The following is a 26,898-nucleotide window of genomic DNA, read 5'->3' as shown; positions in this document are numbered from 1 at the left end:
GCCAGGTGGTGGGTCCAGTAAAGTCCAAATATTAATTTAATGTTCATATCCATTCCAGTAGCCAGCAGGAGTACAATGTATCCCCCTACCCAGTGCACTTTTTTAAATATCGTGATTTCACCAAATTATCTTCGACTTGTAATCTGAGGGTCGCGGATTCAAATCCTCCTCGCACCAAAGATGCTTGCCCTTTCAGCTGTGGGGGCGTTATAATGTGACTGTCAATCCCATTATTCGTTGGTAAAAGAGTAGCCCAAGAGTTGGCGGTGGGTGGTGATGACTAGCTGCCTTCCCTCTAGTCTTACACTGCTAAATTAGGGACGGCTAGCACAGATAGCCCTCGAGTAGTTTTGTGCGAAATTCAAAAAACAAACAAACAAACAATTATAACGAAATAGTTTGGAGGCGCAAAAAATCACAGAGATCACAAAAGTCCTGATGTAAATCAATGAATTCTTTTAAAACCGCCTTTAAAACTGTCTACGTCAACACCCTAACCCCAGCATGCAACACCAGAGAACTGGGTTTGCACTGCCAGAGAAATAGGACAAGATCCCTCACAACATTCTTCACCAACTCATCCCAAGTTATTTATTTTTGCCAGATTAAGAATTTCTAATATGTTTATCCAATCAGAACCTAACAATGGTCACTTTGAATTTGAAGATACTCTTATATCCTATATCATAAATCATTAAGCTTGTGTGTTTGTTTTAAATTTCACGTAAAGCTACACATTGGCTACTCTTTCACCAACGAATAGTGGGATTGACCATAACGTTATAACACCCCACGGCTAAAAGAACGAGCATGCTTGGTGTGACGAAGATTCGTACCTGCGACTCGTAGATTACGAGTCGAGAGCCCTAACCACCTGGCCATGCTGAGTCACATCAACAATCAAACAGTATAAATTATAAACCAAAAAGTGCTCACAAATCAGCGAAAAATGTGTAATGCATTTAAGTATAATGAAGATGTTAGAAGAAATATTCTTATAAATCAAGAGAGTTTTCTTTTGTGGAAAATTATTTATCAACATGCCTTCAATGAACTTTTTGTATTATTATTATTATCATAACTTGGCGTTGCTACCTTTGACACTAAGACTTTACTTTCAACAGAAAATTTCAAAATGAAAACTACATAACAAAAATTTTTCGATGCGCCTGCGAAGTGTGAAAGATTCTTATATATATATATATATATTTTTTTTTTCGCTCAAAGCTACACGAGGTCTATCTGAGCTAGCCGTTCCTAAATTAGCAGTGTAAGACAAGAGGGAAGGCAGCTAGTCATCATCACCCACCACCAACTCTTGGGCTACTCTTTTACCAACGAATAGTGGAATTGATCGTAACACTATAATGCCCCCACAGCTAAAGAGCAAGCATTTTTGGTGCGACGGGGATTAGACCCGCGACCCTCAGATTACAAGTCGAACGCTTTAACCCACCTGGCTATGCCGGGCCAATTCCAAAATATATTTCTCATCTCTAGGTCGAATATTTAACAACAAATCATAGCTTGTTAGGGCAAGCTGTCACAATCTCTTAACATTATATGGTCAGTTGAAGGTACACTATTTTTATGATTACATTAGGAATATGAATCTTTGTTATATAAATCCTGTTTGTTCATTGAGGTCACATTATTAATTAAACATCTCATCAATTGCTCTGCTATTAACTCTTCACGAACTTGGAAAAAGCACGTATATAAAAGTGTATTCTGGGTTACCATATAGAAATTACATCTTAAAGAAGTAATATTTTTTGATCATTGGTTCATATCAATGCATGGAAAAAACAACAAATAGAAAATTAAAACCGCGCATATATTATATAACGAATGCCAACCGAAAAGAAAGTTATTTTTTTAATTATTTACGCTGGTTCTATAGTGTTTGTACTTAAGCATAAAACTATACAATGGGCTATCTCTGCTTTGCCCACCACAAGTATCGAGCCTCGGTCCGCACACATACCTCTGTGGCACTGGGAGTTAGGTTCAATATTAAATGGTAATATTATCATTGGAGGAAAACCTGTTTAAACCATAAACAGGGGGACTGGAAATTGTGTTTAACAGCGTGTTTAAGTCGTGTTTCATAGTCAGGGGTATTTAATTTCTGCTACCATGGCTACTGGAATACCATTAGTTCAAGTGAAGTACATCGTAACATTCACTAAATATCGTGGTATTACGACAAAGGCTCGACAGAAGTTTCAACACATTTAGAAATATATCTTAAATCATTTTCTGCCCACTTCTGGACACCCTCTTTAATGCTTGGATCAAAACAGTGCTGAATTTAGATGAGATGCAACCCACACAACAGTTTGTTTTGTTTTTTGAATTTTGCGCAAAGCTACACGAGGGCTATCTGTGCTATCCGTCCCTAATTTATCAGTCTAAGACGAGAGGAAGGCAGCTAGTCGGTGATGACTAGTGATACTCACCGCCAACTCTTGGGCTACTATTTTACCAACGAATAGTGGGATTGACCGTAACATTATAATGTCCCCAGGGATGAAAGGACGAGCATGTTTGGTGCGACCGAGATTCGAACCTGCGACCCTCGGATTATGAGTCGAACGCCTTAACCCACCTGGTCATGCCGGGCCTCCCATGCAATTACATGGGGACTTCGAAACCCAAAGAAGAGGGCTTTAGTTCTGAATACACCTAGGAATGTGGCCTTCCGTATCACAGTATTACGTGGGAGCCTCAAAGGATCTAAATTCGGCCCTGGACCATAGAGTCATGTGACCCCATGTTCTCTGTTTTGTTTTGTTTTTTACTTTTTAACAGATACAAATTGTACGATGTAGTAGTTATAACTTTAAATTAAGTTTTTTCGAAATTCTTATACTATAGTAAAATAAACATACGTATCGTTAACGATTCATTAAGATATGTTAATTTTGTTAACTCTAATATTTTTCTTTCTTTCTCATAAAAAAAAACAACACAAACACCTATAGTGAGCACAGCGTTATTTCTACGGACGTACAACGCCTGAAACTGAGTTTCGATATCACTGGTAAGCAGAATACAGATAGTCCAAACAAACATTGTTCAAAGGATGACTTTTTATTTATCCGTGGAAGTCTTAAATACACTTGAGAGTGGAATTAGAGGTTTGAAAATCATGCACGTTCTCAAACAAGAGATTAACGTCTTATATTATTTTACCCTGAAACTGAATGTATTACAGATTAAATTAGCGTCTTTTTATTTTAAGTTTATTTCTGGGAAAAAGAATTGAAACTTCTCAAAACAAATAGGTGAGTAAACATATTTTTTAAAAAAAATATGTACGGAACACATTATGCGCGCATGGGCTAAACGACGAGGTATATAATTTTGAACGAATAACCAGAGAGAGAGCAGCAAACAGTAGCATCCACCGCTAAACAAAACGCTTTATCGGGCTTTTTAAACCGAATAACGGGATTAATAGTCACTTTTTTAACATGCAAACAATAGAAACACTAGACTCTCCGATCCGCAGCCAGCACCTTGACTCACTCGTCACGATACATAAATGTTGAGAAGTCTCTCCAACAACGTGTACAGCATATCTAAATAAAAGATCCCTGTCTCTAATACTGTGACGTACTTTAAGAAAAGTTTGCCATATTTAGTGATTCGAACTGAATGTCATAAAATAGACTTGGACTACTCTTTTACTAGCGAATAGTGGGATTGACCGTTACATTATAACGGCCCCACGGCTGAAAAGGCGAGCATGTTTGGTGCGAGGGGGATTTGAAGCCGCGACCCTCAGATTACGAGTCGAACGCCTTTACCCACCTGGCCAGACCGGGTCTGTTCTAGAGAAGGCCTGGGAATGGAAGACAAGTGTGTATTGTTTGTCTCAAGCTCAACAAAAAGTTCATCTGATTTTGTATTTATACTTTTTTAAATGATAAATACAAATACTTCATGTATATATTTCTACAGACTTTAATTTATTTCAAATTTAGGTAAAACTCAAACTATATATATACATATATAAACAACAAACACTAGATGTCAAACATCAAACATTAAAATCTTTTGGTAAAATTCTGCCCAAAATCGACGAGATATTTCTTGGTTATCCTTAAAATATAAAGTTTCGGTATTTTTGGGAAAAAACTTGTTCTTGTCCTAAAAATTTTTACGTTTTATACACATTTTCGTATCCTATTTTTACTTCATCCAATTTTAATCCAACGGCCAACTGAGTATTCCAGTGCTGCAAGCCACCTAGTGGAGAAAAACAACAGGAAAAAAACTGACAAAAATTAATGAAAATAATTGTTTATTTATTTCACTCATAATGATTCATTTCCGTTACTAAACATCGTTATTTACTGATCGTCGGTATGTTCGCCGACACTGTTCTAGATAAAAGAATCTTTTCGGAATATTTTGATTAATTATGCTTTAATAAAAGTAATAAACTAAATATGATACCTGCTTATTGTTGTACTTCTCTAAATGTTTATTATAATTTTATTTTATGATTTAAATACTATCATTTTCGAGACGTTTTTTAATTATATCGTCATTTCACTCACGCGTTAAACCTTCGTAAAGTTCTTCCATGTAATATTATTCACAATAGTGCCTCTTTTGGTATGTTATGCAAACATTATCTGCAAGTGTTTTTATTCTAGTATCTTATGTAAGTATTCTGCCATCTTAACTAAATATTACCTGTATGTGTTTTTATATTCTATATTTGTGTAAGTGTTACCCATAAGTGTATTTATTTTTATGTCCAAGATAAAAACAGAATATGTTTGTTTAATCACTCTGTGTATTACTATTTCTTGGTCGCTATTATTAGAGCAATTAAAGAACCGAATACCTTTTCTTGTCTATTTCAGAGTCAGCAAGGAAGTAGAAATGTTTTTGAGTGGCTACAGAAGGGGTGGCTTCGAATGTGTTCTTCTTGCCCGTGATGCTACAACTTTGAAACTTGTATCCATGAAGAAGAAACATGGCTGAAATTCGACAAGGTGGTTAAATGATGGCCATCTTACAAATAATCCTGAAATTTGCTAATTACCATATATATTGTTTTTCTTTTCACAAGCATAACTTTCAGACGTATAAATACTACATACCATCAAATTCTGCAAACAACCCTTTACACCCATATATTCATTAGGTACCAGCTTCTACAAACATAACATTCTGACACAAAAACATTAGTTCAGGTCCTACTAACATCGCTTACACACGTGATCATTGATTATCAGTTTTATACAAACAGAACATTCTGATACAAAATCATTAGTTATATGATTCTAGAAACATATTTTTACACAAAAGATTTACAAACACCATTTTTCTGTAACGCAATCATAGTTTTAAGGTTTTCAAGATAACACTATTTCGCACATAACCCTTAATTACAGGACTTACAAAGTTCACTTTTTCGGACATAACCGTCAGCTGCAGGTCTTACAAATTTCACACAAATAGTTAACAGGTCTTTCAAATAGCACTTTATGTAATTAACCAATAGTAGTTTTAAGGTTCTAGAAATATAACCTTTTCACACACAACACATAATTGGATAACTATTTCCTCACACATTGCCATTAGTTACCAGTTTCTACAACTAAAGCTCTGAAAACTACAGAGAAACAAGATTAGTCTTTTATATTATAGGACAGGGGATTTAGTGTTAGTTTTATGTATATTGTATGTAAAATGCCATTTCCACATTCATTTAATGTAAATTTCGTTAATAGTGCTACGGTCTTCAAATGTACCACCAATAAAGCTCGGCTATTATCAGTCATTACTCGTACATCTGTACCAAGGAATGAGTGGGGTCCATATATAAAATCTCACTTCAGAGCCTTACCCATGGAATATGATTATATGAGCCAAGTTTGATCCTGATAGCTTATTAGTATGAACACAGTTTTTTTTAAAAAAAGGTACCCTCATGATCTCGAGAGGGCCAAGACATACTGTGTTAGGTTTGACTTTAGCAACCTTCTCCTAGACCACATTGTTTAGAGAGTCCTCGGGACTCGTTTGAGCTCCTTTTTGGTGAACTAGAGTTATCTCAACGATAGAAGTATACCTGAATAGAAAACAACCCGTGAGGACAACCACCAGGTATTTAAGCGCGTGCACCACGTGTATTCTCGCCAGGTTGTGAGTAGGAGCATGAATACTATTTCAGACATGGCGGCCGAGGGATTTCGAGGAGGGGGAAGAAACACAAAATCCAAAACCTGATTCGGGTTCAACGATCCTAAAAATCATCTCTTACGTCTCCATCATGCCAGAGTGACCTTTGGGAAGCGAATAATGGGAGCTATGTCATGTACCTTGATTGACAACATTGTTAGGATCTATGTACCCTTTTAGACTCGTGCCTGACCTGAACTACTGATGCAATAAGTTGATTACATGATGTCAGGTGATCTTTGAAGCACTACAAATAATTAGGATAAGCGCATTATAAGTTAGTTTAGCAAGATAGTGGGTGAATCTCTAGCAGGTGCTACAGTGACCAACACAATTTATTTGATAGGCTGCTTCAAAGCATTGATCATCCAAGTTTATCAGCAAAAGCTAAAAACGAATAAAATGTCTTCTATCAGAAAAAAATTCTGGACAAAAGCATATAATGAGAGAAAGAGTAGAAAGGCGGTCAAACAAGATGGTAGGGTCCAACCATTCAAACTGTAGATATTCAATGCAAGAGAACATACCACCATTTTCAGCCACACTTTGCACTAAATACACTGCAACAATGGACTCGGTTAATGACAAAAAACAAAACAAAAACTCCTTGAGTGGTGTACTGTACAAAGTGCAGACATTGAAGTAATAATAGCTGGAGAATGATGATGTATCCCAAGAAATCATGTTTTGTCTTTTTTTATATATATATACAAGAAAATACCTATTGGGAAAAAGTCACATGAATAACTTATCCTTCTTGTGTGGCCCCACCTATGGTGGTGGAGTCATGGCTTAGAGGATGTTTCATGTTTTGTTCTTGTATATCTTAAGCCCTTTAAAAGTAAGAATGAAATTTTAAATCTCATTTAATAATTTCTGATCACGTGAATCCTGATGGGGATAATTAATTCCAAGATGACAATGTTTCCATCCGCCATACTTAAATAGTAATTTAAGGAACACTGTGGAGACTTCAAGCATCTCCCATGGTGAACATTGAATTCAATTAAGCATCTGTTGGATAAACATGAAAGATACATTCATCCTCACGGTTCTCATCTTACCCCACACTCCATGAAATGCGTAAAATATTAGTGACTTATTGGGTATAAAATTCCTTAAAACACATTTAGCCATCTTGAGAATTCTACGCAATGTCACATCATAACAATTGTTCGAGCAAAAGGCGGTGCAAACCGTTATTAGGTATAAGTTCTAATAAACTGACCAGTCAGTATAGATAAGATGATCCCTTGGTCCACCTAACAGGTTTGTTCCAGCTAGCCGTAGAACTGTGGGCAGGGGGTAGTTAACTAGACGTATATACAAAGCAACAAACTGAATTAATATAAGATAGTCGAGTTGCTGTGTTAAAACAGGACATTTTAAAAATATCCATGTCTTAGTATTCACACTTGATATTGGTATCATCTCTATGACTTCATACTAAATGGTTTGTGCCTAGCTGTAGGTAATAAATAAGTCAGTAGAATACAGTGCAAAAATTCTCCTTTTGCGAATTTTGTTAGTTAAATAGAACAAGAACGGATTACATTTATTGACTGCTCAACAATCATACGAAGACAGCGGTGACCCCCCTTAAAAAGAAAGCATTCTAAGTTAAACGAATATTGAACCTTCAACCTAAACCAACCTGTTGCTGCGGAAGAACTTCGGTCTAGATAGAGATAGAGGGAGGCGTCTTTTAAAAGGAAATATCTTCGTTTCCATCTGTTCCCGAGTCTTCTGAGATATCCTTCACAATCTGGTTTTTGAAATGTCAACGCCGGTGAATGGACATTGGTGAGGCAGCGTTCAAGATAACGGTCCACCTAGAAACAATTGATAAATAATTAAAGTTTTAAATATAAGTGGAACATGCGTATTTAGTTCGGTTTATTTATATTTAGTTGTAAAGTGGTATTCGAATGTTTTTATTACAAATTGTTTGTAAATTTATATTCTGAATAATAACCTTTGAAGCCACGAAACCGGCATAGAATAATAAAGCTAACAAAATACAAAACAGAATAATTCGAGGATTGTTTTAGTATTTGGAAACTTGTGTGTATTTTGGTTATATCATTATATTTTTAACCTTCTCGGGAAAACGTCTCCCAATGTTCCATATTTTGTGTTCCTGAAACATCTATTTGTTTCTTTTGAATTTCGCGCGCAGCTACTCGAGGGCTATCTGCGCTACCATATCCAGCTTAAATTATTCTTAAGTGTCTGGTGGAAGGGATAATTGACATGACTATTTTCGAACCATGATCCTGGACATAATTATAACTGGCATGGCCTGTCAGGTAGCTATAAGGAACACGTTACGAAACATAAATATCACTACAGACTCACTCTACAAAATTATTATTACAAAATGCTCTATGAGCAGGATTATTACATAAATAATCTCATACTCAGGTGAAAACACACCATCTATACATTTAATTCAATTATTTAATACCACGTTAACCTTTTCTTACGGTTCGTATCTCAGGTTGTTTTTATTCACAAACTCAGCAGTAGAACAAACAGAAAAAAATATTTGAAATGTATGCTGTTTGATCAACAAGTTATGTTAATAACATAGCACTGTTAGGCTATTTTTATATGTTACTAATTTATTTCCAATGAAATACAACAAATGCAGCTTCATAATGGCCGGTAATACAGTTTAGTATTCAATAGTTATAGGTGATTTCCTTCTTCGTTTTGATTCGTAGAATAGTCGAATGTGCGCCTCGAGATATTAATTACTGTCACCATAAAGCGTGGTATTAACATGATAAAATTTTACAACATTGATTTAGAGAATCACATAAAAAAAAAAAAATAAAGTAAATAATAGATGGCGCTCAATTCACACTCGGGGAAGATTTTCCTCACAGACTCGCTTCACTGACGTTCCACGAAGGAGAAATATAATACATATACATATTTGAATTTATAAAACATTGAGCACGAGAAGAATAATAATAATAAATACGCATAAATCTATATATTTATACGTAGATATAAGTACAATCAGTGCCAAATAAGCTGTAATAACAGCAGGGCTTTGCTGCAAAATTCCGTTTTCTCACTCTGTACAGCAGTGTCGGTCGTCAGTAGAAACACAAACATAATACGTTCAGTTCACATAAGTTTAGCTCTGCCAACCATAAAGAATCGTGTAAAATGAAAATATTCTTCATTTATCTTACCGTCCATGGAAGTTCCTTTAATTAGTTAATTATATTTGTTCTCTAATACCAGCAATTCCTTATTTATTTTACAGGATTAGTATATAAGTATTAAAATCTTTTGAAACTGCTAATACACACTACAGAATTCACTCCAGTCACCTATTGCACCAATATGATTGTTAACTACAAAACAATAACATTTTGAGCTGAAATAGAAAGTCGGTTACAATACCAACATGATTGACAACTACGAAACAATAGCATTTGGAATTGAAACAGAGTCGATTACAATAACAACATGATTGTTAACCACTGTTTGTTTACTTCTTCTGTAAATAGGCTACCTGTGCTCTGCTCACCACAAGTATCAAAACCCTGATTTTTAACATTATAAATTGTTAAAAACAAAAATTAGCGATTTAAATGAAAATATAGAAACTATTACGAGACCAAAACAATTATATTAATATAAAACACAGGATGTACTATAAGATAATAATTATATTAATATAAAACACAGGATGTACTATAAGATAATAATTATATTAATATAAAACACAGGATGTACTATAAGATAATAATTATATTAATATAAAACACAGGATGTACTATAAGATAATAATTATATTAATATAAAACACAGGATGTACTATAAGATAATAATTATATTAATATAAAACACAGGATGTACTATAAGATAATAATTCTTTATTACAAAAAATATTTTAAGCAAAAATACAAGATCGGTTATAAGACCAACATGGTTATTTAATTAAAAAAACAACATTGTAAGCTATGTTCAAATGTCATTTTATAATGTCAGTATGAGTACAAGATATACTTTTGTATTTTAAGATACATTTTTTATTTTAAGACCAATAAGCTTGACCAATACGAAATACATTATCTTAAGCTAAAATACAGTATGTATTTTTGACATTTGCTCACATTTGTGAATATGTAATACATACGACGAAAAAGTCCTCGTAACGTATTCGTATGTAATCATTGTTGCAAATGTTTACAGACAATTATATGTTATTACGAAACTAACAAACGATGATAATGTTTACAGCAGTTACCGACAGTTCACATTTATACCGTTATCGTCTTCTAGATTTGGAGGAGAAACAAGATTGTTATGCTTAGTTATTTTATACTAGTGATCCAGTACGAATGTATAATAAATCTGTCGCATTCCATAATTGGTATACCTTTAAAGATGGACAAACAGCGACAATATTTACATATCCATGTAGACTGCATATATACGTCATAAATAAATTAGCCTAAAACTGGTAAGAGTGAAAATAACAAAAATACTTTCACATGTTTTCCTTAAGTCTAATATCATTTCTAGGGAAGCTTCAACTTCCCATACGTAACATCCTAAGTTTATCACCATATCTGCAGAAGCCGTCTTCCTTATAATAAGTTAACGTCTTTAGAGACGAGGTAGTTTTTCGTTCTAGCGCAATAGATTGGAAAATAAAAAAATATATAAACGAGCAAACAGGGAAGTTTATTGATGGCCAGATTCATAGTTCGATATATAAACGGACAATACGCCATTCCAAAGTTTCATCACGTGAGCGTACGCCTCCATCGTATAAACAACAAAAACTTCTGTTTTTATGTCAAAACTAATCACAATAACTTTCTAAGTTAAATAAGGTTTCATCGTCTTTTCTCTTTCGTCTTTCGTTCGAGTACCTCTGGGATATTGATTGAGAATTCAGTAAGACGTCAATAACTTAAAAGCGAGGAAAAATTTAATCTATGAATAGTTCTGAAAATATCAAATGTTCATAGTTAACATGAAAACGTTCCTCGTATTATATGGATGCAAGCGATCGTGTATCATAGTGAACTAAGAGATTTAAATTCATAGATAACTAAAATACCTAGTATGACAGAGACCTAAAAGTTTAATATCACAATGGAATCGTCTAATATCATAATGAATTAAGACATCTAGTATTATATGGACTGAGATATCTACTACCATAATAAACAGAACCATTCAGTGTTACACGGAACTAATATAAGACACTTAATAATCAAAAGGAAATAAGACAGCTAACATCATACGGAATTCAGCAGTCAAGTATGATAGAGAACTCCGACACATCGACTGTCATGGGAAATTATGATATCTGATACGATAGAAATGAGAGATGTAGTATAACTGGGAAATAAAACATCTGATATCATAGGAAACTGTTGTTGTAGTTGTTTTTGAGCAAAGCCACATTTGACTATCTCCCGTGTCCACTGCGGGGAATTAAAGACCAGATTTTAACGTTACAAGTTTGTAAATTCACTCCCGTCCCCGGTGGGACCAGAAGGAACTAAAACATCTAGTATCATAGGGAAAAAGACATTTAGTATCATAAATAATCCATTTATTGATTATCGTATCATATCTATGATTGGCTATGGTAATGTGCTTTTGTTGGCAAGTGCTTGATTTTGTACATGGGGTTGGTTTGACCCATTCTTACTCTGTGCAACGTTTTTTTTGTCCGTATTTGACATTTGATCTAGATGATAAAACTATGTTGTTCTGGTAATTTTGTTTGTAATTAAGAACAAAGCTACACAATAGGCTATCTGTAACCTGCCCACCACTGGTATCGAAACCCCGTTTCTAGCGTTCTAAGTCCAAAGACATACCGCTGTCCCGGTCATACCCGCTTTATGTACTGTAACCTTATTGTCCGATACTTGATTTAAATGATAAAGTCACACTGTCCCGGTCATACTCCGTGTCATATAACTTTATGTTCCGATACTTGATTTAAATGATAAAGTCACACTGTCCCGGTCATACTCCGTGTCATATAACTTTATGTTCCGATACTTGATTTAAATGATAAAGTCACACTGTCCCGGTCATACTCCGTGTCATATAACTTTATGTTCCGATACTTGATTTAAATGATAAAGTCACACTGTCCCGGTCATACTCCGTGTCATATAACTTTATTGTCCGATACTTGATTTAAATGATAAAGTCACACTGTCCCGGTCATACTCCGTGTCATATAACTTTATGTTCCGATACTTGATTTAAATGATAAAGTCACACTGTCCCGGTCATACTCCGTGTCATATAACTTTATGTTCCGATACTTGATTTAAATGATAAAGTCACACTGTCCCGGTCATACTCCGTGTCATATAACTTTATTGTCCGATATTTGATGCAGATTATAAAATTATATTGTACCAGTCATACTCCATGTAATGTAACCTTATTGTTCACTACCATGCCTTACTTAGAGAATTTGTTTGTTTTTTAATTGATAAAGTCACACTGTCCCGGTCATACTCCGTGTCATATAACTTTATTGTCCGATACTTGATTTAAATGATAAAGTCACACTGTCCCGGTCATACTCCGTGTCATATAACTTTATGTTCCGATACTTGATTTAAATGATAAAGTCACACTGTCCCGGTCATACTCCGTGTCATATAACTTTATGTTCCGATACTTGATTTAAATGATAAAGTCACACTGTCCCGGTCATACTCCGTGTCATATAACTTTATTGTCCGATATTTGATGCAGATTATAAAATTATATAGTCATACTCCATGTAATGTAACCTTATTGTTCACTACCATGCCTTACTTAGAGAATTTGTTTGTTTTTTAATTATCTGCTCTAACCGTCCCTAATTTAGTGGTGTAAGAGGAGAGGGAAGACAGCTGGTTATCACCACCCACCGCCAACTCTTGGGCTACTTTTCTAACAACGAATAGTGTACATAAAGAAACTTTGCACCAGTATTTTCCCCGAGAATAAACATAGGCCTGTTGTTCACACATCTGAAAGGATATACTTGCAAGATATAACAGGTTTTACGTTCTATTCACAGTTATCGACAAGCCTAGCAACCCTCTTGATGTTGGACCCTTTTAATCTCGTTGACAGTGCACTTAAAATTTTTATTTATTATTATTCCAACTGTTTTACGTGGCTGCAATATAAATCGCTTTGAACTGAAACTTTCTTAATTAAGGAACTAATTGCAATGACATTGCCGTTAATCGATTATGTCATTAGAAAGTACCTCTCTGTCAGACCAAGTTGTGGTAAAATTACCAAGTAATTTACAAAATGGAGTTAGGCTAACAGTGGCAAACAGACAAGTCGTGCCTGATGTCTGTTTTAGTTTCGTACCTTCTTGAGAGTGACGTAAAACCCTCTGTATTGACAGTTTCTTGAAGAGGATATAAACTGATAATATCAGTTACAACTGGCATAATTCTACTATTACTAACTCAATAACAGCAGTTTAAAAAACGTATGAGAGGAATACTTAAGAGTTTTTCGAGAATTAAGGTTTGGCTTGATTTGTTTTGATTTTCGCGCAAAGCTACACGAAAACTATCTGCCCTAACCGTCCCTAATTTAGCAGTAACAGACAGCTAGTCATCACTACACTACACACCGTCAATTATTGGGATGCTCATTCATCAACAAAGAGTGGAACTGATCATCACATTACGATGTCCCAAGGCTGAAAGGACGAACACGTTCGGTAATGGAATTCGAACTCAGGGCCCGCAGGTCGAGCGCCATAAATCACCAGGCCATCGAGACTGATACTGAAGAGACATTTTAAAAATATATCAATTTTTTTTTAAATTTTTGGAGAAGAAAAAAAGAAAATTTGTGAAATCATTTAACGAAGTGCGTCAATCGTGAAGATTTGCAAACTTCTACTGAAAATTACTGGAATCAGACTTTTTAATACTTAGTGTTTTTACTTCTCTAAAACATACACAATGAAAGCGTATTTCAAATTTTAATCCAACAAAAGGTTCAGATTGTTTGATTTCTAGATTTCATGGGATAAGGATTTTGTACAGTAAGAGTGTCTTCCATTTTAAAACATTCTGATATTTTAATTAAACACTGGTCTGAAGTGATTACACTTAATTAGTGACGTAAAAGGAAGCGAATATGGTTAACATCCTTTAAAAAATTTGTCCAGCTTATTTTGAAGTTATGAATTATTTAAATTAATACGACATTCCGTTCGACAACACATTTACAAAAGAATATTGCTCATAAAAACAATTACGTTCTATTAGTCGTATGGTTAAAAGAGACAATTATATATATATATATATATGCCACAGATAATCTATGACCGTTTCTAACCCTTGTGGCGTTTAATTGAGTTTTGGTGCTTTTTCAACTGATGTATATACAATAAGTACCCGCAGTGGTGGTTTCAATGCAAAACATTCGGGCATGGACTATCCCTTTCGTTATATTAGGGCCTTAGCACACGATCCGTTTGTCTGGTCCAAAGGTGCCAATCCAATTGCTCATCCATTTTAGCTCGAAACTTTAAGAGTAGGACTAAGTTACTCTGTGAAATTTGTTCGAACGTGGTTCAACCAGGTTCTCAAAAGTGACGCTAGATAGACAAACATATGGTTCTGATATATATATAGGGGGAGAGAGAGAGAAAAAGGTCGGAGATTAAACGATCCCACTGTGGCACTTTGTAAATACTGACTCATAATACGAGCTGTTAAATATACATAACTAATTAAAATGGTAACCAGCTTGGCAACTTACGTGGCAGACGTTGCTGGCTGCATCACTTAAGAAACTTATCCACCTGTACAGAAATAAATACACGAAAATCGTCACTGGAATCATCCATACATTCACTTTAATAAACTTAAAATTTTGTATGTTTTTTTTTTAATTCTTTCCCCAAAAATCATTAAGAGATATTAACTATATTATGCTTTGTTAATCTAAGCCTAATAAAAAGGTTATGACGTCATTCAAAATTTCTCCCCGAAACTACTTTTTATTGTTTTATTCTTTAAGCAGCTGCATAGAAAAGTAAACTATTTTTAACAAGGATCAATGCTTTTCATATACTGTAAAAGTAACAACATTAATGCTCGAAATAAAAAAGGAAAAAAAATATTTTGTTTTTACGACAAATATTCTAAAGCCGCCATTTTTAAGTTACTGATCAGAGGAAAAACTGCCAATCAGAAGCACCTTTCTACCCATTACCAATACGGAGGGGTTAACGGTCATCGAAACTTTAAACTAAAGGGAAGATTTTGTGGTATCACCGAGATTCGAACCCGGGCTCGACTTGCGCTCAGAAAAGAAAACGATTTAAGAATTCAATTTCTTATTCAACTTTAGTTGACAAAGGGTATGTGAAATTTTCTTTAGTAAAAGTAACAAAAACGACGGCTAATAAATTATGTAGGCATAAAACAGTTTATAACTTCTCAGGTAGGTAATAACGTCCGTTGCGTTTTTTCTTACCTGTTTGCAGTTTCCTCGTCATCAGCAGCAAAGTACAAATGAGGGAGTCCGTGTCTCGAAACCCGAAATGTGTTCGAAGACCCCGAACCCGGAACCCGAGCAATGACATGATTGTGTATCACCAGAACTCCTGCTAACTCTGAAATCTGAAAGCATTTATTTAATTATGAAGAGTTTGTGATTTTTTTTTCAAAATGCAATGAGCTAAAACAACACATTAACAAGAATGTTGAAACTACATTATTCAGAATACTTACAATAATATACAGCATTGTGGCTATGACAGGACAAAAACCTCTATTAGAAAATATTTACATCCAACACATACGTCATGAGTTCCTTTTTTTTAATTTTAATGGAAATCAGGCATCCGATAACCAATCACATGATCTGAGGTGCAACTGATTGGTCATTGAATTCTGCTATATATACTGCTCTTGTAATCAATGGTCACTTTGAAGTAAGTAACAGTTTAAATTGTTCGAGATTGTTCATCAGTGATGGATAAGTCACATCTGTATGTTTCACTCGTATGAAATACCACAGAACAAAGAGCAGCCAATAAACTGTAGACAGCAGATTACTTGTTTGTTTCTCTTCCGGATTCTCTCGTACTCTTAACAAAAATCAGTTTAATCTTAAAATATCATACGCAACTTAAACGAAGAAATAAAAACATCGACTTATTTAAAACTGAATGAAAAATTCGGATAATTTTATAACAGTGGTTTTGCACATCCTTAGGTTAAATATTACAAACTCCAGCTGTCCTTTAACTAGGTGATTTAGTGCCATTACAATGCCAATTTCCTTCGTATGTAGGAATTTTGAAATTATTATTTCTTCAATAAAGTGGTCGTTTCAACTCCTTTAGTCGTGTATTAAAGAAATATCACCCTTCAATACATAGAAAATTACGATTAATTTTTTTTAACTATCCAAAATTACGCAAGTACCTTGGGTGTCTTGTACCAGTACAAACAGTTATCGGTTTTGAGGACAAACCACCGTCTACACCACCGCCTGGTGTCGCCACCTATACTCAGTCTTTGGAGAAAACCTGAAAGTAGAGCGTGCTGAGAAGGCTGTCGTTCATCGGGTGTTAATAAATGGCACGTGCGAGCTAATTCCAAACATAGAGTATCCGAGCCTGCAAAGAAGAGAATGTTACGATTAATATTATTCCATCGTGTCAGTTATACAAAGAAAGAATTATGTTTCAAAAAATAAAATGTTTATTCCTTCTTCAGCACAAATCTGCACAATGTGCTATCTGTGCTGTGTACACTGCAGAGTTCGAACACAGAAATTGAGCGTTATAAGTCTTTGTGCGTAATTATAAATCACCGGGGTGAAGACAACACATGAAAGTGTTAATAAAAATGTTAAGAGCGCCTACATCAATAAAACGTACAATATTTGCAGTGACGTCATTTCATTATTATATCCGTTCCCCTGAAGCCTTTGTATAGACGTCGTATCATTACTATATCCGTCCCCCTGAAGCTTTTGTAGTAAATGTCGTATCATTATTACATCTGTGCTCCTGGAGCTTTTGTTGTGACGTCGTATCATTATTACATCCGTTCTCCTGGAGCTTTTGTAGTGACGTCGTATCATTGTTACATCCGTTCTCCTGGAGCTTTTGTAGTGACGTCGTATCATTGTTACATCCGTGCCCCTAGAGCTTTTGTAGTGACGTCGTATCATTGTTACATCCGTGCTCCTGGAGCTTTTATAGTGATGTTGTATCATTATTATATACGCCCTCTACTGATATAAAGTCCGGGATTCGATTCTCTTTGATAAACAAAGACAGCCCAATGTGACTTTGCTCTAAACAAACAAACAAAACAATTTACGGGAGGTGTAATAAAGTGCAAATTTTAACCTTGATATTCTAACGACCTATTTTATTCTAAAGCTTATAACAGGAATCCGGGCTGTGGCTTTAGGCCAAGTTAAGATTATTTTTAATGTACACTTTTCAGTAAGTTACAATACCTGCGTGCGCTGCTTTAACGACGTCAGAATGTGTCGCCTCCAGAACCCGCATACCGTTGACGCTGATAATAATGTCACCAATCTCCAGCCCACACATATCAGCTGGGGTGCCTGGAATAGGTCAAAGGTCATTCATAAAACAAGTTATGGCGATTAAGACGTCGGTAGTACGAAACTGATAAAACGAGTGATTTGTTATAAACAAAGAAGAAGAACTGATACGCTCACAGTTAAAAGAATCAGGAATTCATTGCATTTTGTTTTTTTTTAATTAGCCATACCTTGCCTACAAAAGATAAAGGGTCAGGTCTATGCCTATGGGGCATGGAAGTTCAAAGGGGTCATTTGAATAATGAATACATAGATTTTTTTTTAAGATTACACTAGTCTTTTTCATTTCATTGATTTTACTCATTTTTGGACTAATACGTTTTTTACCTCTTTCTGTTCTAGTTCTTTATCGTAATAAGTACAAAGTTGCTATGAAAAAGACATACAAGTCATGCTTAGAATGTGAAAAAGTCATGAACAATGACTATAGAAACAGACATATTCAAAGCTGTCACGGTGATATGTTGAAGGCCGGTAGAAGTCCAAAGTTCTCTGAAATCGTACCAGAATCGCAAAAGAAGATAAAGTTGTTTGTTCCGCTCTATCTTCATTATCGCTTGCGATGGAAATCAAAACTAATGAAGAGTCGGTAGAAGTAGAGACTGATTCAAACTCTCAAGAAATCAGTTTGACTGACCCAGTTTTGACAAAAGTCGAAAGCACCGTTTCAAGAGAAACACGGTTTTTTAGAAAGAAACTCTTTTGGAAGAGGTGGAACCTCTCGTAATAAATTCTGATTCGTACAGTGACAATTCAGATTATGATCAAAATGAAACTATTCGGAAAAGCAGTTGGCAGAAAAAGGTAGTGGTTTAGAATTTGCTGGAGCACAACGACGACAACTTTCCATCTCGGATTATCTACGGGATTAGCCGATCATTTCCAGCTGAGTGGTATAAAGAATTCCCTGAGATATCATTAAGATTCTGATTCTGCAACTTGTTACCATTGTGAGAAGTTTGTTCCAAAATATTGTAAGACATTTTCATTTACTAAATGGTCAAAATCAGGAAGACTGAAAAAATACATGAAAGTGTAAGCCATCAAAATTCAATGACAGCATGGATCTGTTTGAATGCAACAGAAATTCATCAGAGCTTTGTACTAGTTCAAGCCAAAAAACAAAGGGAAAATGAAGTACAACTGAACAGATTTTATCTTTCAAAAGTTACAGAAACACTCGTTTTTCTTGCTGAGCAAAACATTGCCATTAGGGTGACCATAAAGATCGTCTTAATGTATGTGATTCTTCTGATTTAAATAGAGGAAAATTTTGAACTTTTGCACCTGCGGAGTAAGGATCTTTAAGGCAAAGTTCACAGAGCTTGTTGGTCAACATAAGCAATGGCTGAGTTAAGATATTCAAGGTGAAATTTTGGAATCTGATTGCAATGAACGTGAGAAAAGTAATAACCGATGAAATAAAATCCAGTTGACCATGGGTGTCAGTTGCGATTAGCAACTTTCTCTCTGTCTTCACTACGTTTCAGCATATGTTATTAAAGAAAAGACTTTAGGCTTCTTCTTGGCGAAATCAACGAAAGCCCAAGTCCTTTTGAATTGATTACAGAAACTTTAGTGCAATAGGATCTCGGTCTTTCTTTGATAGTTGACCAAGGATACAACGATGTCAGTAACATGAAAACTGAACATACTGGGCTTCAAAACCTAATCAAAACTGTAGCCACAAAACCAATTTATGTCCATTGTTTTGATCACTTGCTTAATCTTGCCGTTCAAGAAACCCTAAAGAAAACTCAATCACTGAGAAACACTCTAGGAATAATATAATCAATTTATTCCTTTGTTGAGGGAAGTTACAAGTGTCACCAAAATTTTCAGGAAATTTAAAAAAGTCGCGGAGAGAAAGTCATTTTTCTTCAGTCTCAGAGTGAGACCCCCTGGGTCTTAAGACTTGAAGAAACCCAGCGGTGGACTTGAAGAAACGCATTGAAGGTACAATTCTCGCCTTTCTTAAAATTGTTTCAAACGATCCCAGCACTTCGGCCGAGTTTCAATCTGTGACTTAGAGTTCATCTTCACTTTCCTTGTCTTGGAAAAAACTTTAAGTGAAACTTTCTTTGTCAACTTACCTTTAATCAGAAAAAATGGATGTATTTTTGGCAAGAAAATTTGCTGATACGACAATCAACAACTTTAAATCATTAGAGACAAACAAGAATTTTTCGAAGCTATGGGTCAAACCCACAAATCTGATAAAAGAAATAATTAAGGAAGGACAAGATATCAGTTTCAAAGAACTGACCATTCCTCGTCCTCGTCAACGAATAGCGATAGAACGTGCCTTAGAAGCTGGATTTGCATCTGCTACTGCAGATTTTGATAGTCCAAACTCTTATGCAAGAGACGCCATTTTCTTTCTCACTGTACATACTTAAAGAGCAAATTCAATCTCGATTCGAAAAAAATGATCAAAATATTGTTTACGGTCTCTCTCCTGTCAGAATGCAGCCAGCAAAAGAAGACACTACAAATGATGTCTCATTACTTTGTGACTTTTACGGACTGAATGAGAATCAATTATCTTCAGAAATAATGATTGTGGTTGGTCTTCTCTATCAAGAAAACAAAATCCCCATTTGTCTTCAGTATATAATTTGTCAAAATGAATTTATGAGAATGGCATCTCTCAGCTCAATCCGATTTGTCAACAGTTGGCACAAATTTCAGCATTGTTCCAGTCACATCCTGTTCTGCTGAAAGATCATTCATTCTCTGTTTTACGTCAAATCAAAACTTACTTACGTTCTAACATTGGACAAAAAAAGACTTTCTTATGTTGCCATTTTGAATATTGAACGGAAAATAACAATTTTTGTGAGTGAGAACAAAATGGAAGAGATGATAAATGCTTTTGCTCATCACAAGAATCGTGAAACGTATTGCTTATTGAATTTTATTTGGTATTATGTTATATGTGTTAGAAAATTAAAAACACTAACTGCAAGTAAACATTTATGTTTACGGTTTTTGATTCTTAGAAGCAAATATATGTTGTTACTTATCGGAGCAATCAGTGTACTAAAAATTTATGTTTACATTTTTTGTGTCTTAAGAGCAAAGATATCCTGTTACTTTTTCTATTTGAGTAGCACTGTAAACATGGGAAAATAAAGTTGACTTGGTAATTAAAATAATATATTTTGTTTCTCTTAAAGCACAACCCCATTAGGTTGTCTAGTTTGCCCACCACGGGAATCGAACCTAGAATTTTAGTGCTGTAAGTTCTTGTACTTACCTCGTTCCACCAGTGGACAACATGTCTTGACACAAAGCATCATTGTCAACTTCAACTTGAATCATTGAAATAATTCCAAATTTACTGTCCTCCATTCTCAGCAGTAATTCTTATGACTTCTAATACTGAAAACCGGATTTCGATACCCGTGGTCGGCATAACATAAAAAGTCCGTTATGCAGCTTTATGTTTTACAACAAACAAATCTTACTAGTTGTGATTTGTTCATCATCCAATACGCTTGTTTCCCTTTTCTTTTTTCTACTTTTAGTTTACACCCCTTAAAAACATGCTTCGTATAATTAATTAGGATTTCAGAAATGTTTTTTTTCTATGTTTTTCTCTTTTTCCCTAAACTATATTAATTCTAACACTTTTCTGACTGTGGTGTAGTACCAGATTAAAACGGATTGCTCAGCAGCTTCCTACAATTTTTCCAGCAAAAAAAACAAACAAGGGTACAACGTAGCATTTTCACCCGTCTCTGTCACACCAAACATGCTCGACCTTTAACATGAAAGTACCTAAACTGAGGAAACAATGCATTATAATCTTTGTAAAAGAGGGCGCCAGAAAAGTATATTTAATTAGCTGTGTTTTTACCAAGTTGATTTTTTGGATCTGCCCTAAGTGGGTACTTTACTCTGATTGGATATTAGTATTATTTACGAATTAGATCTGAAGTTCTTTGGTGCTATAGATAGTGTGATGTCACCGAAAATTAATATTTTAGGGGAACACTTATTTCAGTTACATCACGCTGAAAATAATCGCCTTTTCAACCGTAGGGACGTTATAATGTTTCAATTCATCCCACTACTCGTTCGTAAAAGAGTAACCAAATAGTTGCCGGTGGATGGTGATGACTAGTTGGCCTTCTCTTCAGTCTTACACTGCTAATTTAGGGACATCTAATACAGATGGCCCTGTGTAGTTTTGCGCGAAATAAAATAAAATACTGTATAGTGTTGTAAAGTTCTGGTGACCTAATAAGAAGACATTTAAAATACCATTTCGATGACCAATCGGAGCCATTCCTACATACAGTGCTGCCACCTGTCTGATAAAATTGTTCTATCTTTTTAAATATACGTGTTCAAGTTTGAGAGATTAATACTGATATAATTACTATGACCTTACATATTATTTATCATTAGTTATTTTTACTGACTCTTGCTACGCATTGGAAGTGTTTATTTTTTCAGGAAAAACCAATTCTTACACGATATTACTTTACATTTCAGTTTTGTTTAAGGTGCAAGGGTGATTTTATTGGTTGAGCTTAGAAGTGTTATTTTGAATGGATCTACAGAATTTAGTGGCCATTATGTAACTATGTGGAAGTATTAGCTCAACCAGCTTCCTGTTCGGGCTTCAGAATGTCAAATAAAACTTGAAATATTTATAGAAGTGTGAGAAGTAGAATGTGAAAAGAGTGAAACTTTCGGTCGAAACGTTACTTATCACACATTTCTCTACAAGTTCATTTGTTTGAATTTTTTTTGAAATTTCGAGCAAAGCTACTCAAAGGTTTTCTGCACCATCCGTTCCAACTTTAGAAGTGACAGATTAGAGGGTAAGATAGTTAAGTCAACACCATCCACAGCCGAATCTTTGGCTATTCTTTTACCAACGGACAGTGAGATTGTGTCTCAGAATGGTTGGTACGGGTATCAGCACTTTTAATGATAAGCAGAGAACAACGTTTCGACCTTCCTAGGTCATCTTCAGTTGTTGTTAATACCCCCAATGACAAGCAAGATCGGTGACGGGACTCTCTACAAGTAAGTTAAATTATGTTTGTATTTTGTCGATACAAGTAAATGGTTAAATAAATATATGTCAACAACGTATCCATACGCTGGTAATATTATGTTTCCTTAATAAATCACATTGCATTAAATTGATCAGTCATTTATTATGTTACACCTTAACTTGATAGACCATTTTATTTTTAAATCCATTTTAACTGATTAGTTATTTGTTATATTAAAACATCTCCAACTCATCGTTAAGAAGAATAAAGTTACATTAAAATAATCTAATGGATTACCGAAAGTAACAGGAACTTATTGACCTTCCAAGTTTAAAATTGGATCACTGCGCTCTTTAATAAAACTAAAGAAATTAGTACTAATGTTACTACATGTAATATAACATTTCTCACCTGGCTCAATAGCAGACACAACAACGGGACGACTTCCATGGATACGAAATCCAAATTCTCCGTCTTTTCTCTGGATTGTCACTTGTTTGTCAACTTCTGTGAATTAATCAAAGTGATAAAAGTTGACAGAAGTTTTTAAAATAATCTTAGTGTTCTTGTCTGTCAACGTTGACAAACTGTTATAATTAGTTAATTAATATGTATTTGGAAACTGCAGTGTTAGTAAGGATAGGAATTACAAAAATCAAAATAGTCACCAAGTGACAGTTGTTTAATGGACTGCTATAAAAGCAAGTGTTCCTGTCAACTGTAAGCTGGAAAAATTCAACAATCAACTTCAGACGAAGTAATTCAACAGTCAGTACAACAGAGAGAACAATAGCATATGGTACAACACAAAATCTCACCACCCTACCTTAAAAGAAAGGCTTAACAGTACTTTTTAACACAGACTCAACAATCTACTTTACAAGAGACTGCGAGGGATTCAACAGCGTACTCTATGACATTAAACCTGAAATGTCTACCTCACTGAAGATGATTCGACAACATACCTTATGACATTAAACCTGAAATGTCTACCTCACTGTAGATGATTCGACAGCATACTTAATCGACATTTTCCACATTTCTAAATGTGTTTTCAGTATAAAACAATGTACTGATGTCTTTACACCTCAGAGAAAATCTTGTTATACACTTGATTATTTAGGATCATGAAGCATCCCAGAAGAGATTGTCAGATAACTTAAGTATGAACAAAATAGAGAAAACTTCGTAAGGTTTTCCAATTTATTCTTAACGTCTTAAATAAAAATATTAGATCAAAATGGTTCTGGTCTTTGTTACTGAATAATATCTAATAAATGTCATTGTATGACTGTTGTGTCCTGACGACAGCGTTTCGTATTCAGAGTCAGTTGTGAACGATACAATAACTTTTTAATTTCGTCATGTAATTTTTATTAATATTTTATAAATAATTGCAAAACGTAGGGCAATTTGTGTTTTGGTTTATTTTCAAAATAAAATCCAAAATTCATTACTACTCGTTTCCCATAAGGGCACATTTAAGGTTTGCCTTCCGATTGACGTAGAAACTCCTTCTTCGACTAAAAATTTAATGGCAATTTTTTAAAAATAAAGTTTAATTTCCACTCAGCAATTACTTCCAACGAACAAGTAAAACAATATTTATTTACAAAAGAAAAATCTAACCTAATTTCCGAATTGCCAACCGACTGTAAAGCTCCATGCTGGACTTCCGGTGAACCAAGCGATGAGTAACAGCTTTATACTGTCTTCGGAACTCTCGCTCAGACAACGTGGATTCGATGGATTCAGAACGCTGTAGAGATGGGTTATCAGACGATTTAAGTAACGGTGACAAATCATTCTCTACAGAGAAAGGATATTCATAAAGATTTTAAATCTGCATTTTCCTAACAAACAAACATCTAGTCACCTAACCTACTTATATAATCACCACAAAATTACCTAAGCTATAGCTAATAAACACAATCTTCACAACATTACTCTATCTACAACCCAATACACGCAAAACTTTCCTAATATATAAGTATGTAATCAACAAAAGTAATTGTACTTAGTTCCAACATTACACATTCTATAACAAATGGACACAATCATCACAACAATATTCACTCCACAGATAATACATACATCATCGCAATAATGTTTACCCAATTTCCAACAAATGGATACAATCATCACAACAATACTTACTCTACCGACAATAAACACATCGTCACAAATATGTTTACCCAATTTACAAAAAATGGACACAATCATCATAACAATACTTACTCTACCGACAATAAACACATCATCACAAATTTGTTTACCCAATTTACAATACATGGACACAATTATCACAAGAGTATTCAATCTACAGACAATAAATACGTCATTGCAACAATGCTTACAAAATTTACAACAAATAGACACAATCATCACAACACTGACTACGCAAACTACAACCAGTGAACACATTTATCACAACACAGATTCCTCAAACAATAACCAGTGAACACAATCATTATAACGTTGGTTCGTTGATTTGGTGTTTTATGGCACAAAACAGCTAGGCTATCTGTGCCAAACATCCGGTAAAAAGTTAAAATTAAAGTAAATTTAGTAAAATTCATAAAAGAAAAATAAGATAAAACAAAACAAAGTTTAAAAACATAAATAGCATTAAAACCAATGTTTACATCTAGTCTACAACGTTAAGAGAAAAACTACAGTAATACAAGTTGTAAAGGACTTTCTGTAGCACAATTGTAATTACCATAACTTGCCAGGAAGACTAACAGGTAACTACCAAAACCATAGTTAGTCACCTGAAGTTGGCCTTTCAAGTCCTGGTTACGAGTTATTTGACGTTATGACCATTTTCAGAAAGTAATAAAAGTGTTAAAAGACTTGTAGCAAAATTTTAATTATAACTCGCCAGTTTGACTAACGAGTAGTTCAAGCAGCAGCGTTAGTCAGCTGAAGTTAGCCTTTCCAGTCCTGTTTTCGATTTTTTGAAGCTATGGACATTTTCTAATTTCAAATCAAACTAGATGGACTTGTTTCTTAAAAGGGAATCACATTAAAAAAGGTTTAATGCATAAATTTAAAAAACTTAAATGACATTAAAATCATTAATGGCCTTTAAAAACTAAAAAAAATCACCAAGGTGGACAGTGTCACCATCACCAATAACACTGTCTAACGTTATGGGCAAACTTCGGGACAAAACATGTTTAAAATGGTGCCGTCGTTGAAAGTCGTAACGACGGCAATAAAATGTGGCTTATTGTGACCTGAGTGTTACACAAACTACACATTGGTGCATTAGTCCCAGATAAAAGAAAACGATGAGTTAAAAAACTGTGACCAATGCGTAGTCTAGTTAGAACAACTTCCTCTTTCCGATCCTTACGGAAGCAAGACGGCCAAAGCCCAATACAGGGTTTTATTTGGAAAAGCTTGTTTTCGCGTTGCTCACTCCAAGTCGACTGCCAGGTGGCACGGAGCCGAGCCTTGAATACAGGGTCATAGTCCACGTACGAAAGAGGCACAGCAGTGATAGTGCCAGAGCTGATAGATTTAGCTGCGGTGTCGGCGAGCTCGTTCCCGCGAATACCAACGTGGCCCAGTATCCAGAAAAAATGAATAGAAGTATATGTTAAACAGAAACGAGCCAGTTGGTTTTGAATATCGGCTAGAACCATGGTGTGAACTAACGTGAAGCGATTCCAGGACCAGAACTAAGCGAGTCAGTATAATTAGTGCAGTTTGAATACTGCTTAGCTTCCATGTGATCCAGGGCAATAGAAATGGCATACAGTTCAGCAGTGAACACAAAAGCTGTAGAGTAAATTCTGAGCACAACCACTAAACCATAACAAACCATGGTAGAGCTCACACAGTCACCTGATTTCGAACCATCTATATAAATAGGAATGGAAGGATGGTTCGAAAGATGTTCAGCAAATAACAGACAGTATTTCTAATCGGGAGTGTCTGCTTTTCTCAAAAGACTTACAGATAGGACACATTTGGGGGCTGTAAGAAGTCATGGTGGATTGGACTGACCAGTAGATACAGTAATGTTATCCAAGAACAG

The 26,898-nt window shown here is 34.9% G+C and overlaps 1 protein-coding gene across 4 annotated transcripts in view; it reads right to left on the bottom strand.

Moving 5' to 3' along the window:
• Positions 1-3,098: 3,098 nt before the first annotated feature.
• The window catches only part of LOC143252591 (uncharacterized), a 79,865-nt gene continuing 56,065 nt past the window's right edge, over positions 3,099-26,898 (bottom strand). For 2 of the 4 annotated variants that reach the window (XM_076504955.1, XM_076504954.1), the window contains 9 exons: positions 24,480-24,659; positions 23,262-23,357; positions 17,725-17,835; positions 16,677-16,870; positions 15,721-15,866; positions 15,001-15,043; positions 7,862-8,039; positions 4,865-5,000; positions 3,101-4,257 (listed from right to left, as the gene is read on the bottom strand). In XM_076504955.1, the coding sequence (XP_076361070.1) occupies positions 4,206-4,257; positions 4,865-5,000; positions 7,862-8,039; positions 15,001-15,043; positions 15,721-15,866; positions 16,677-16,870; positions 17,725-17,835; positions 23,262-23,357; positions 24,480-24,659 (1,136 nt within the window). In that variant the 3' untranslated portion in view covers positions 3,101-4,205. Of the gene's footprint in view, positions 4,258-4,864; positions 5,001-7,861; positions 8,040-15,000; positions 15,044-15,720; positions 15,867-16,676; positions 16,871-17,724; positions 17,836-23,261; positions 23,358-24,479; positions 24,660-26,898 lie in introns of all 4 variants that reach the window. The other 2 variants (XM_076504952.1, XM_076504953.1) reach the window with 2 other exon arrangements.

This window comes from Tachypleus tridentatus, chromosome 6 (genome assembly GCF_004210375.1).
Source record: "Tachypleus tridentatus isolate NWPU-2018 chromosome 6, ASM421037v1, whole genome shotgun sequence".
Taxonomy (NCBI): domain Eukaryota; kingdom Metazoa; phylum Arthropoda; class Merostomata; order Xiphosura; family Limulidae; genus Tachypleus; species Tachypleus tridentatus.
Note: the sequence above shows the minus strand (reverse complement) of the source record. Positions and strands in the feature narration are given on the sequence as shown.